The sequence below is a fragment of the Antedon mediterranea genome, chromosome 3 (assembly GCF_964355755.1).
Source record: "Antedon mediterranea chromosome 3, ecAntMedi1.1, whole genome shotgun sequence".
NCBI lineage: Eukaryota > Metazoa > Echinodermata > Crinoidea > Comatulida > Antedonidae > Antedon > Antedon mediterranea.
In genome coordinates, this window is record NC_092672.1 from 34,434,290 (window position 1) to 34,446,793 (window position 12,504).

The 12,504-nt window shown below is 34.8% G+C and overlaps 1 protein-coding gene across 2 annotated transcripts; it reads left to right on the top strand.

Moving 5' to 3' along the window:
* The first annotated feature begins 67 nt into the window (after positions 1 to 67).
* LOC140045332 (uncharacterized) lies at positions 68 to 12,068 on the top strand. 2 transcript variants are annotated; one of them, XR_011844571.1, is made up of 18 exons: positions 68 to 525; positions 700 to 869; positions 1,340 to 1,449; positions 1,781 to 1,876; positions 2,670 to 2,777; positions 2,990 to 3,048; positions 3,418 to 3,482; positions 3,974 to 4,070; positions 4,534 to 4,782; positions 5,197 to 5,357; positions 5,786 to 5,966; positions 6,196 to 6,317; positions 6,692 to 7,892; positions 8,136 to 8,358; positions 8,726 to 8,911; positions 9,579 to 9,734; positions 10,193 to 11,114; positions 11,256 to 12,068. XR_011844571.1 is itself a non-coding variant. In XM_072090186.1 (17 exons), the coding sequence occupies exons 1-17, from the start codon at positions 444 to 446 to the stop codon at positions 10,365 to 10,367; spliced, it is 3,441 nt and encodes a 1,146-aa protein (XP_071946287.1). In that variant the 5' UTR covers positions 68 to 443; the 3' UTR covers positions 10,368 to 12,068. The 2 variants fall into 2 exon arrangements, 1 of the variants encoding a protein (XP_071946287.1); XM_072090186.1 differs by having other exon boundaries at positions 10,193 to 12,068.
* Positions 12,069 to 12,504: the final 436 nt, after the last annotated feature.

The window sequence follows — 12,504 nt, forward strand, 5'->3', positions numbered from 1 at the left end:
AATAACACGATGTAGCAAACAAAATTGCTACCGCCCTCTATTTTTATTGCCGCGGTTGCTAAAACAATTTTCGCGTTTAGAATTTCAATAATTTGGTATATTTTTTTGAAAGTGAAATTAAGTCGTTTAGAGAGGCATTTCATGGATTTCACCAACCTTCAAATAGACTCAAAACATTGTAATGCACTATAAATAGGTTAATTTTAGGCTATTATTTTGCTTTAGGTGTTGATTTTCTTGTCAATTGCTAGGCCTATCAGTGAACGAGAACTGTACGATTTGTTGTCAAGTCGAAGCGTATACGTCCGCCTGAAGTTGTAGGTTAATTGTGACCATGATAAGATGTATACGGCCTAGAGATAACTAAAATGGTGAAATCATGATGACTTTAATTCTATTGACTCTATAAATCTTCAGCTGCAATCAAATAAGGAAGGAGGACAATGATGGAAGGCTTCTCACTTTTAAAACAAGGTTTTTTCCTTGTGAGTCTGATTCTATGCACTGTGAACGCACAATCATCAGGTTTGTTTTTCTTTAAAGTAAATATTTTTGTGATAAATTAGTTTATTTATTTTTTCCTGTTAGTACAGTATCCAAAATCCAGTAATTGATTTTGTTTGTCATGTTGGAATTTTAATATTTGTTACAAACAATGAATAATTATATAATATTATTTTCTGCATTTTTATTTGCCAGATCTCGTCGGTGTTGTAAATGTAGGAGATGATGCTGTAAACAACAATACAGAAATAAATTTGTTTACGGTATCAATAAATGAAAACAACGGTGAAGTTCCGATCACATTGGCTGTCTACAATCTGTCTTCCAACTCTTTAGTTTCAAACAATGATATTCAAACACAAGACGTAAGTATCTTTTGCTCTTTAAATTAATTTAACAATAAAGTTATTTTGTATATTATTTATAATGTACCTGATTATCTATTTATAAACATTTTAATTAACTAGTTTATTATTATAGTACATGTTTGTTTACTTTATTTTGTTTATTAATTATTCATTCATTCATTCAATCTTTTATTTCGGAAACTCTGGTCCATAGAAAGTCAATTACATATAAATGAAATAAATAAAATAAACAAAATTACTACTACCATCTGAGGATGGCATTCCATCTGGAGAGCATCTTCGACTTAACTAAGACGTTGCTTATAATCGTTGAGATTAAAATATTTTTGCTTGCATTAAGTCTACACATCAGGCCATATATTGATATTCTTAACAATTCATAAAAAGAGGGAATTCTACATTCCGTAAACATGAGGCTGGCACTGCAATGTCAATGTATTTTGATTAATTATGTATTTTGTTTACAGGTGATGGTATTTTGTGATGTCATAACACCATACACTGAGGGAGACACAGCTGTGACTTTCAGGACAGCGATTTTAACAAGTGCTAAGCCATCTCATATCATCCTTTTTGAGTAAGCTTGTCTAGATGTTAAGATGTTTTATAGCTTAAAAGCTACAACAAGAACAAATAATTCGAAAGCTCTGTCTACACTATCAAACTAGTTTGACAAAAAAGTGATTTGCCCAAATATGGTAGTAATGTGCCCAAATATGGTAATGATATGACATCATCATGTCCATACAGTATATGGGCACATCATATTTTGTTGTCACATAAAGTTTGATAGTGTAGACAGAGCTTAATTATGCAATTTGTATTAATATTTTTTCTGTTTAGCATATGATCAATCAATTACATTTTTTTGGTAAATGTAAAGCCATCTGGTATCATTATTTTTACAGTATTGGCAAACAAGGACGAGCAATAGAGATTCAATGTTATGGTTACAGCAATGCACCAGGCAGCCTTTATCAAAATAGTACCAAAGGACTTACTGGGTAAGGAAATAACTTTGTATGTTTACACAGTAGCATCAGAAATTGCTGAGTATAATATATAGTCTATTTCGTGCCTAGCTTACCTGGATAAACCGACAATAGCCCTTTCTCCTCGAAGAGCGAAATACCTCGAAAAATTTTCATTAAACACCCCTCTCCACAAATGGTATAGTCCATGAACTATGCCCTCAAGTGGGAGCCTCCCTACAAACCACCATCATCATTTCTTTTCGAGACATGAGAGAGTAAACATGTCCTTAAGAGAGCTTGTACAGTGGTATACTGTTGCAATAAATATAATACCTGGAATTGCTGCTATATGAAGCTAAGTAGTTTTTCTTGGTTACTAGAATAAAAATATAGAATCTATGTTATTTCTTATGACCACTTACACACAACGTGGAGCAGCCGGGCGGTTTCTGTTGAGGATAGATACGGATACGCGAGACAAGCTACGCATTTTCCGCTTATTATTACCGCTTGTCTGTGTAAATTGGTCTTATGATGGAAGAACTTTTAAATCAGAGAAGAAGAAGAATAGCCATAGACTGTAGCCATGGGAACAGCTTTCAAATTGTTGATAATTTATATTGTACAGTAACATGCTTTCAATCAATATTACAATATTATAAAGCTCTGTCTACACTATCAAACATTTGTGATGTACCCATATATGGACATGATGATGTCATATCATTACCATATTTGGGCACATTACAATTAGTTTGATAGTGTAGACAGAGCTTTAGGATACAAAACTGTCTTGTAAATAATTGATTGCTTTTATTTGTAGGTTTATTGCTGTGATAAAGAGTCCAGTTGTTGGTTTGTGCCAAGACATGATCATTGTTCCATATCTACTAGATGACACATATACACAAGAAATTACTTTACAATTATCGTATGTATTAAGCCTTGTCTACACTATCTAACAAAATATGATGTGCCCATATAAGGACATGATGATGTCATATCACTACCATATTTGCACATATCACTACCATATTTGGGCATATCACTACCATATTTGTGTAACATTTCCATCATTTATTTAGTGATTACAATTATTTTGGTTCATTACTTTATACTTTAGAAAGACATTTTTTTTTTCAGGGAGGAAGTAATTGCAAGTGAGGTTAATATATCTTGTGAGGTAGATTCCCTTTATCAAGGTATAATTGCATGTTTTATATAATTATAATGGTAGTCTTATATAGCACCTAATACAATGTTTCTAAGTTCTTTACACACAAAAGTGATCCATATAATATCCTAAGGTAACCAAAAAAAGAACAATACTGCTCCGTTCTCCAGCACTTTGAAGCTCCAATATGAGAGCTCGCCAGAACATTATTCACAGGAGCTTGAGTGAAGGCATCTGTCTATCCTGTCCTACCAAGATGAGGCTTGGTGTATCATGGATTATAAATGCATAATTTGTTGATATTCATAAATAGTATTTTAATAATACAGTATTGATTATTGTTAAACTTTATTGCCAATACTAATGCTGTATTTCAGTTTCTGTTTTGTTTTTGTAGGAGATGATTTTTTGTCTCTTGAGTTCCAAGATCAATTAGTATCAGTTGGGACAACTGAAATAAATGCAAGTATTTTCTTTCCTAACTTTTAATCATTGCAGGATATTGTCTAAGTGCAAATCCAAATTTTATTGTTTAACTAAGGAATGCTTTGGATCAAAGAACTGAAACCTACACTTAAGGAGGAGCTTAATAACTTAAGTTCTTAGTATTGTAGGCCTTCTTTGATGTTAATTAACCAATTAATTAGTATTTCCTGTCACCCATTGGTGTTTGTTGTTTTTGTATAATTCGATTCGATAACTTGATCTTGAAAATGGTTCCATGATGGTTCCGAAACGTTGATCTTCTTGTTTTTTGTCATTAAATGTTATTGTAAAGTTATTTTCTTTCTATTAAACTTAAAATTATCAATAATATTCCATAACTATTTATTTAATATTTATATATGTCACTTTACCCTTTGAAAGTTTTCCCAATATGACTTCAATAAATGTAAATAACTTATAATAAAATAAAAATAATGTTTTTAATTTTCCTCTTCTGTATCATATAGATGAGATATACAGTGTTAGCCAAGAATCTACAACCTGTGCTAGTAAGATGTAGCGGTCAGTCGGTCAATGGTCTTCAGTACTTGAGAAACGAATCCGGTAACTATCACACATTATTGTGTTGACCAATAATTTTAAAAGGAAAAAGAAAATAAGTTAAACAGAGCAAGTGATGTTAAGGAATTGGTTTGAGAGAAGGCAAACAATTTGATACCTACCTTTGTCATCTTGGTTGTATCATCAAGGTACACATCCATGGTTGTATCTTAGAAAACCTACAGCCAAGAATGCTAAATGGGCATAATGTATTTGTGTTACGTAGCGGCAGACGTTTCATAACATCTTTTATCCAACTGCCATTCGGGCACTGAATGCTTGTCAGTATACCATACTTTATTTTTGTTAGTTTTTCATTTATCTATTTTTGTCTATCTCAGAGCAAACATAATTTCTATGTATATTTTATAAGCAAATGACAATAAATGGAAGTAATTTTTCACTGATGAATGAATGAATGTTCATTGTACCACTAACCACTGTGTCGTTACTGGTTCTTTTATAGGTTCATCTGCCATGTTCGCATTTGCCGAAACATCCGTCCGGTTTGTTCCGTTTATATCCAATGTTGCCAGCACTTACTTCAAGTCATTCCTAATCCTAGGCTCAACCTTTGAAGAGGGTCAGGTGGCTTTTAGTTGTTACATCACAGCAGTGAATGACTCTCTTGAGGCTAAGCTTATAGCTGACAACCCAGTATGTGAGAGGCCTCCGATTACGCCTAGACCACCTACTACTATTGTTCCAGTCACAGGTTTGTTTAAATTGATTAGTAAACATTTTAATTCATGATTATATGTTACAAATTTTAAATTATTATTATTAACTGTAATCACATGTGCATTATTATGGGATTACAGTATGTTTCCATACGTGTTTGATCCAAAAAATTACTGTGGTAATAATGTGCAGTGCATTGAGAGCTTGCTTATATACGCTATACAAGAATGAACTATTATCAATATTATTAATTCTGAAAATAAACGCCTACAAAAATTATTTTTAATCTATTCAGAAAAGGGTGCCAGACCAATAGTGTATAATTTTTTGTAAAATAACTGTTAGTTAATTTTGAATAACATTTATTGCTAGAAGTCGATTGACAAAGTGTTTAAGACAGGGATGAATGAATAATAATGATAATATGTATGTTTAATATTCTATACAGACCCTTCATGTGTAAATGCAACCTGCACCACACCTAATGTCACCACACCTGCTGCCACCACACAGACTCCCACTACCCAATCACCTTCTACGACGACGACAATGGCACCAATAGAGGACAATACTGAATGGTATTTAGAAGAATCCGTTATTGTTTTTGACGTAAGTAATTACTATCAATCGCTGAATGTCTAGTGTGTAAAGCTATGTCTACACTATCAAACTAGTTTAACAAAAAAAGTGTGATGTGCCCAAATATGATAGTGATATGACATCATTACATTTTTTTTTCACGTAAAATTTGATAGTGTAGACAGAGCTTTAGACTATTAAGATTACGAATCATCAGATATCATAGTACTATAATAATTGTTTTGAGATTAAGATTTTAGTGTATTTGATTTTATTGAACTCAATGTAAATTGTACTTTATACTCGATACATTTGAGAACACTTGGACATACAACCTCCAGATCTCAGGCTTGGCATTTATATCTCTAGACCACTGAGCTTTTTTGGTTAGATTTTAGTAGAGCAACATATCTGACCAATTACTTATAATTTTATTCAAATTGTTTTAAACTTTGTAGAGTGGAGATGTGTTCAAAGAAGTGGTAGCAGTCCATGACAACCTGACTGATGCCTACAGAGGGCTTTTGGTGATTACATGCTGTGCATCAGATGACATCAACCTTAACCCTCAATACACCAACCTATCAGCTGCATTACTTATGGTGGTTGACATTGCTCAGGACATTAACATTCCTTCATGTAATACTAAAATTGATTTTAATAGTAAAATTGTTTTTACAGTATTTAGTTCTGTCAATTAGTTTGACAAAAAAAGTCTGTTATACCCATACATGGTAGTGATATGTCTCAATATGATATTGATATGACATTATGTCCATATATGGGCACATCACATAAAGTTTGATAGTGTAGACAGAGCTTTAAGTTTATGAGCAATATTTCACTAGTTGTAACCTCTGAACTTTAGTTTCAGATAATAGCAATCTTACGGATGAAACAGTGTTCCCTAACCCAGCATATGTTGAACTTGGACCTTGCAATTGTGACTTGACCTTAGGTCATTGCGATGTAACGTGTTGTTGTGATAAGGTAACTTGTTCAATAATACTTATATTTTTAATTCTATGAAAAAAAACTTGCATATAAACCTAACTATAATTAACACAGGTAGTCCAATCAATGAATTAATTAATCAGGGTTGCCAGTCAAGTCGGCCCTAAACCATTACGGCCAAAGTCAAGTCGACCCCCACATCAGGTTGTCCCTACGTCACTCGGCCTCAAGTCAACTCGGCCTCAAGTCAACTCGGCCTCACATCAACTCGGCCTCACGTCAACTCGGCCAAAAAATAATCAACGTAAGAGTTGACTTGGGACCGACTTGACTTGAGACGGTTTAGGGCCGACTTAGATCTAAATCATAAATCATTTATCAACTTAATTAACCAATTGCTTTTCCTATAGGATTGCTCTGACGATGACATTGACCAGTTCACTTGCCTTCCCGGCATTCCTGGAGGATACTTCACTGACGATTGGGAGTACAGTTGTTATAACACAGACATTTTCCGGCCGGATTGGTTCCCATTTATGTGTGTAGAAACCATAAATAAAATTTTCCTTGGTTACTACTTTCCGTCGGATGTCCCTGGAGCAAGAGACAATCAAGAATTCCAAAGTTTACAATCAAATTTACCGACAGATTATACAACATTTGAAGAGGATGAAATTAGAGATTTGAATCCGTCATCAGAATTTTCCGGAAGTGGCGGTTATACTTATGGAGCACCGGTGCAATTGCTTTATGACGACAGCAACATTGGTCTTTTAGCTTTACCTCAAAAAGGCTCAGGCAGTGGCTGTCTATGGTCGTCAAGTGTTAAATATCAAATAGATTCTAATTCCACTTGTAGAATGAATATAACGAGCCAAACATGCCAAGTATCGTCTGCGTTAAATGCGAGATTGTTTGTACAGTCGTCAAGCGGGGCTTATCCACCATGCCCAGACGCTCCGCAAGTCATCGGCGCGTATGGTTACGTCACTGGTACTCTGTCTGTTAGTATGGTTGAATACTATTGTCTAGATGATCTAACAGATTACGTGGCCAGCACTGAGAAAAGGTCTTCATATGGTTTTTACACATTATCTTTACCGTTTGTGTATGAAAAAAAGCAACCAACGTACTCGCGTTGTGTATGGGACGATGATTTCTCAAAACCACCTGAACCGAACTATAACAGTACAACGCAAATGTGTGACAACTCGGTTGTAGATGTCCAGTACGAGCTTGTTTGGTCGGGTGGTGAAATTTTACTTTTAAAAAGCAACGTGTATATTGGAGCAGTTCCTGTTGAACCAAGCGGTACTCAGTTATACCCGAAATATTCTGCAAAGTTTACACACGAACCTCCATTGACATTCAGTGAGGAGACGGGAGGGGTCGAAATTACTGAAGAGGAATTCAGAAGGTCTGGCAACCCTGGCTATCAAGTGGGTGAACTTTTACTAAGTGGGGTTAGCGTGTATAATGAGGTGAACATATCTACTCCTAACCCAGCTTGTAATGATAGCGTGGCTGGTGAATGCGACTCTGCTGCGGGTGATTTAGAATTTGTGTTTGTAGACACTTCTTCTAGCACACGTCTTAAATACATAGCTTCAGGTGAGATAATTTTTTTAAATAATTGTCACATTTGTTAAGCCTTGTCTACACTATCAAACTATTTTGACAAAAAAAATATGATGTGCCCAAATATGGTAGTGATATGCCCAAATATGGTAGTGATATGCCCAAATATGGTAGTGATATGCCCAAATATGGTAGTGATATGACATCATCATGTCCATATTTGTGATAGTGTAGACAGCGCTTTAGAACTTGATTGATTGATTGGTTTTGTTTCAGGCCCATCTGGGTTGTGTGAAGACTCTACTTATGAAGATATAACGTTTGGAGAGGATTTATCCTCGGGATGTATATACCGTGTAGGCCTTTCACAGTTGGACAATTGTACCCTCTTACAGCAGGATCTAGAGAGTCAGCTGAAGGCTATCATGCAGGCTGATAGGATAGCGAAAATTGGCAATGCTAGTTCCTTCAATGACAATGACTGGATTACAATATTTAGGTAAGCTTAAGGGCCTTTCACACCTGTTTTGGCACAGTTCCAGTCTGGCGCCGTCAAATCAAATTGAACATCAGTGTTTCGTATTCACATGGCTATGCACATATCGATTGGTGTATAGCCACTTGGAGCGATGTGAAAACAAAACATTGACGTTCGTTTTGGTTTGCCGGCGCCAGACTGGAACATGTTAAAGACCCTTTACCCATGTTTATTTAACTTGGTAAAGGTCTCAAGGATTGTGAAAGTGAGGAGAAGAATACTAAGTATGTATGAAATTAATAGACGAACTTTAAGATTACTGAAAAATGTTTGGGATATGTGATACAAATTTGTGATGACAAGTAGAATGTTTTTTTTTATTTCACAGAGAGCCAATTGAGTATGAGGTGACATCAACTGCAGAGCCATACCAAGAGAGAGTGAATGAAGTCCTAGAGTCCTTAATTGGCACTTGCTTCCATATGCCAGTGGGTGTTCATCTGCAGATACTCTATGCCGATGCTGGGATGGTGAATGGGGTCATACAACAGGAAGTGGTTGCTGCTAAAATAAGGTTTTTCTATTTTCACAAATTTTGCAGTTTATTTAGGTTGTGGGTACCTTTGGTTTGGTCTACTAGCGTTCATGTTCCCAACTAGTTATCCATTCATAGAAGCACTGATGAAGAAAGTCTATCTGGTGGTGACTATAGAATGGTCCCAAGACATGATTATACTTCGGCATTGGTTTGTTTGGTTTTCAGGTTTTTTTTATATACTTAGGCAACTTAAGCAAAATATTTCACTAAAAGGTGGCAATCCATGTTCACAAGTGAGTGAGTGGCCGAGCGGTTAAGACAGTGGAACCGTAATTACCTAGCCATAACAACGGCAGGGGTTCGAGGCTCACTCACTCCATGGTTCTGGTGGTAGAACGAGTCTTCTCGGATAAGGACTATAAACCGTAGGTCCAGTGTACACATCTAGCTCGTGTGCACTTTAAAGAACCTAGTACATCTTTCGAGACGAGTAGGGGGTTACCCCGGTGTATTAGTACATCACAGCCACTGATCACCAACTGGGCCCTCTGGGAGATCAGTCATTGACTGAAGAGGTTACCCAGTATAAATATATATTTCAATTCAATTCAATTCAAACATATACACAAAATGCTCTAAATAAACAAAGTCTTATTACAAGTTAATAGAAAATTGAAGTGTTTTGTAATGATCTTATTTTCAGTTATCGAACTCAGAGCATTGAGTTGAAGTGTGCCGGTGCTAATAGTGCCAGTTGTCAACAGAACTCATCAGCTTCTGAGCGTGTGCAGTCGTTTGTTCTTAGTAATTGGATCACGTACACTAAAGTACCAGCAGTTAGTCCAGAGCCTGTCATTCTGTAAGTACCTTTTCTTCTCTTCTGCTTTTTATTTATTTTGTTTGTTTGTATCTATGTATTTATTTACATTCAAATATTATACTGTTTTATAAATGTTACTGTTGTTGAAAAGCAATAAATATAACGGTACTGACTTATTACTTACTTGTTAAGCGCATTGAGGATTTGTATAATGCGCTTAACAAAGTCCCATTTATTATTTTTTTAAATGTTCTTAGTTTAATGTGTTTTACACATTTTTATCTATTTTGTTTCCGATTTTAGGCAGTATTGTTTTATTTCTATGTTTTTTCTTAAAACAAATGATAATAAAGGATACTTGACTTGACTTGACTTGATTTCTATGTGAATCATTTAAAAAAAAATTTATGTAGCATGACAACAATTATTAATTAATAGATAATTTTTAGAATGCAGTACCATAAAAATGTGTTTATGGAAATTTAATTTCTTTACAGATATTTTAAAGGTGTTGATGAGAGTCTTTGTCGGTATGGCAAGTGTCCAGAGGAGGCGTTTTACCCAATCACAAGAGCATTCCTTGGCGATTCTTATGAATATTCATTAGCTGTGGGGTTAACTCTTATGTTGTTTGGTTTTGGTTATGTTGTGGTAACCAAGCCTTGGATATGAAGATACAAGATACCTTGAATTCTAGAATACCTTGAACAATAATGATAATAATATGTCATTTTTATATAGAGCTTCATGCATAAAGCCCCGAAAGCTCTGTCAACACTATCAAACTAGTTTGACACAAAAAAAAAAGGTGATGTGCCTAAATATAGTAGTGATATACTCAAATATATGACATCATTATGTCCATATATGGGCACCTCACATTAAGCGCTTGACATTATTACCCCAGATTGGAAACGTACTCCCATAATGCAGCCTTAGCGCAGTTGTGTTTTGACCTTACCAGATACCCATTTGTACAGCTGGGTGGAGAGAGTCAAGTGTAGTGTCTTGCCCAGGACAAAAGCGATGGGACGAGCATTAGTAATCTGGTTAGTCTGGTTTGGAAGGGATTAGAAAGGACATGGAAAGGACTAGAAGAGTGTTAAGACTCTACCCACTTATGATGACCTACAAATCTAGGATAGTCGACCAGGGTGTTACAACAACACCTTATAATCCCATTCGATGGTGGATATGACAGTACATTTGACAAGCATATCACTTCACAGGCAACCTTGTAAAATATACTGTACAGTACTTCATCAAACCTCCCAATTCAGGACTCTCTCTGAAAACTAGAAACTCTCCTAAAACAGACTTTTCTTTAGGTCCAAAGGGTCCCAACTTATTGTTACCATTAAAAACACATTCCAAATACCAGACTTTCCAGAAAACCAGACATATTAGGCCAGCCCAAAGGTATCCAGTATTGGGAGAGTTGCCAGACATATTAGGCCAGCCCAAAGGTATCCAGTATTGGGAGAGTTGCCAGGCATATTAGGCCAGCCCAAAGGTATCCAGTATTGGGAGAGTTGCCAGACATATTAGGCCAGCCCAAAGGTATCCAGTATTGGGAGAGTTGACTGTACTTCATTTTACTATTTTCTTTTGTACGTCCATCAGTAATAATGTATTTATTTATCATTCCATGTAAATTTTACATCTCTTATGTATGTACAGTTGATAAGGTCATTATAGTCTTCTCGGATAAAGGTCCAGTGTACACATCTAGCTCATGTGCACTTTATAGAACCTAATAAATCTTTCGAGACGAGTAGGGGGTTACCCTGATGTACTAGTACACACAGCCACTGACAACTGGGCCCTCTGGGAGACCAGCCTTGGACTGAAGAGGTTACCAGTATAAATAAATAACAAATTCTATTAGTTTCCCTGTGGGGATAATAAAGTTTAATGTTAAAAACATCAATATTCAGTACTATACACTGTACTTTGCTTTAAGAGTTCCTGTTTTTAGATAATAAATTACAGATATTCTATGCAATAATTTAAAAAAAAAAAAAATTGTTTAATTGTTCTTCATTTTTTTTACTGTATGTTTAATCATGGGTTATTAGAACAACAGTTTCATTTCTTTTTCTTATAGCTTTTTCTCTATGTTTCAATGTGTTTTGTGAAATATATTTTATATATATTTATATGCTATAAATACAGTTATAATTTCAGCTTTTGCTGCCGTTTTTTGGCCATTTTGAGAAAACTTGGCAAAATTCAATTATTGTGCGATAATATTTCCATATATATGTGCGTGTATTGTGTTATAAACCTCTTATATAAAATAGCCACTTCTTAAAATTCAATTATGTGAAAATATTGCCATATATACGCATATATTATCATCATCATCTTATAGAGCCATAGTAACCAGATAAATCGAAAAATAAAAGGGTCGAAATTTTGTCAATTTTCTATAAAATCCATGTACTATTAGTACAGGGATTTTTTAAAAAATTGCCAAAATATCGACCTTTTAAAAATTGTTATTATGCAATAATATTGCCATATATGAACATATATTGTGTTATCATCATCTTAAAGAGTCGTAGTAACAAGTTATATAAAAAAATAAAAAGGTCAAATTTTGGACACTAAATGGTTACTATAGCATAATAAACATGCGCAGAGTTGACTAATGGGTTCTGCGCATGCTAATTGTGCTATAGTAACCAGTTTTATCGAAAAATAAAAAGGTCGAAAATTGGCCATTTTTTGGAAAAAATCCCTGTACTATAGTACAGAAAAATTTGCGAAAAATGGCAGATTTTCGACCCTTTTATTTTTTTACATA

Coding starts and splice junctions, on each gene's coding strand:
- LOC140045332 (XM_072090186.1), top strand. CDS start 444: ATGATGGAAGGCTTCTCACTTTTAAAACAAGGTTTTTTCCTTGTGAGT. Junction 1,877..2,669: donor AGTACCAAAGGACTTACTGG/GTAAGGAAATAA, acceptor TTTTATTTGTAG/GTTTATTGCTGTGATAAAGA. Junction 4,071..4,533: donor GTACTTGAGAAACGAATCCG/GTAACTATCACA, acceptor GTTCTTTTATAG/GTTCATCTGCCATGTTCGCA.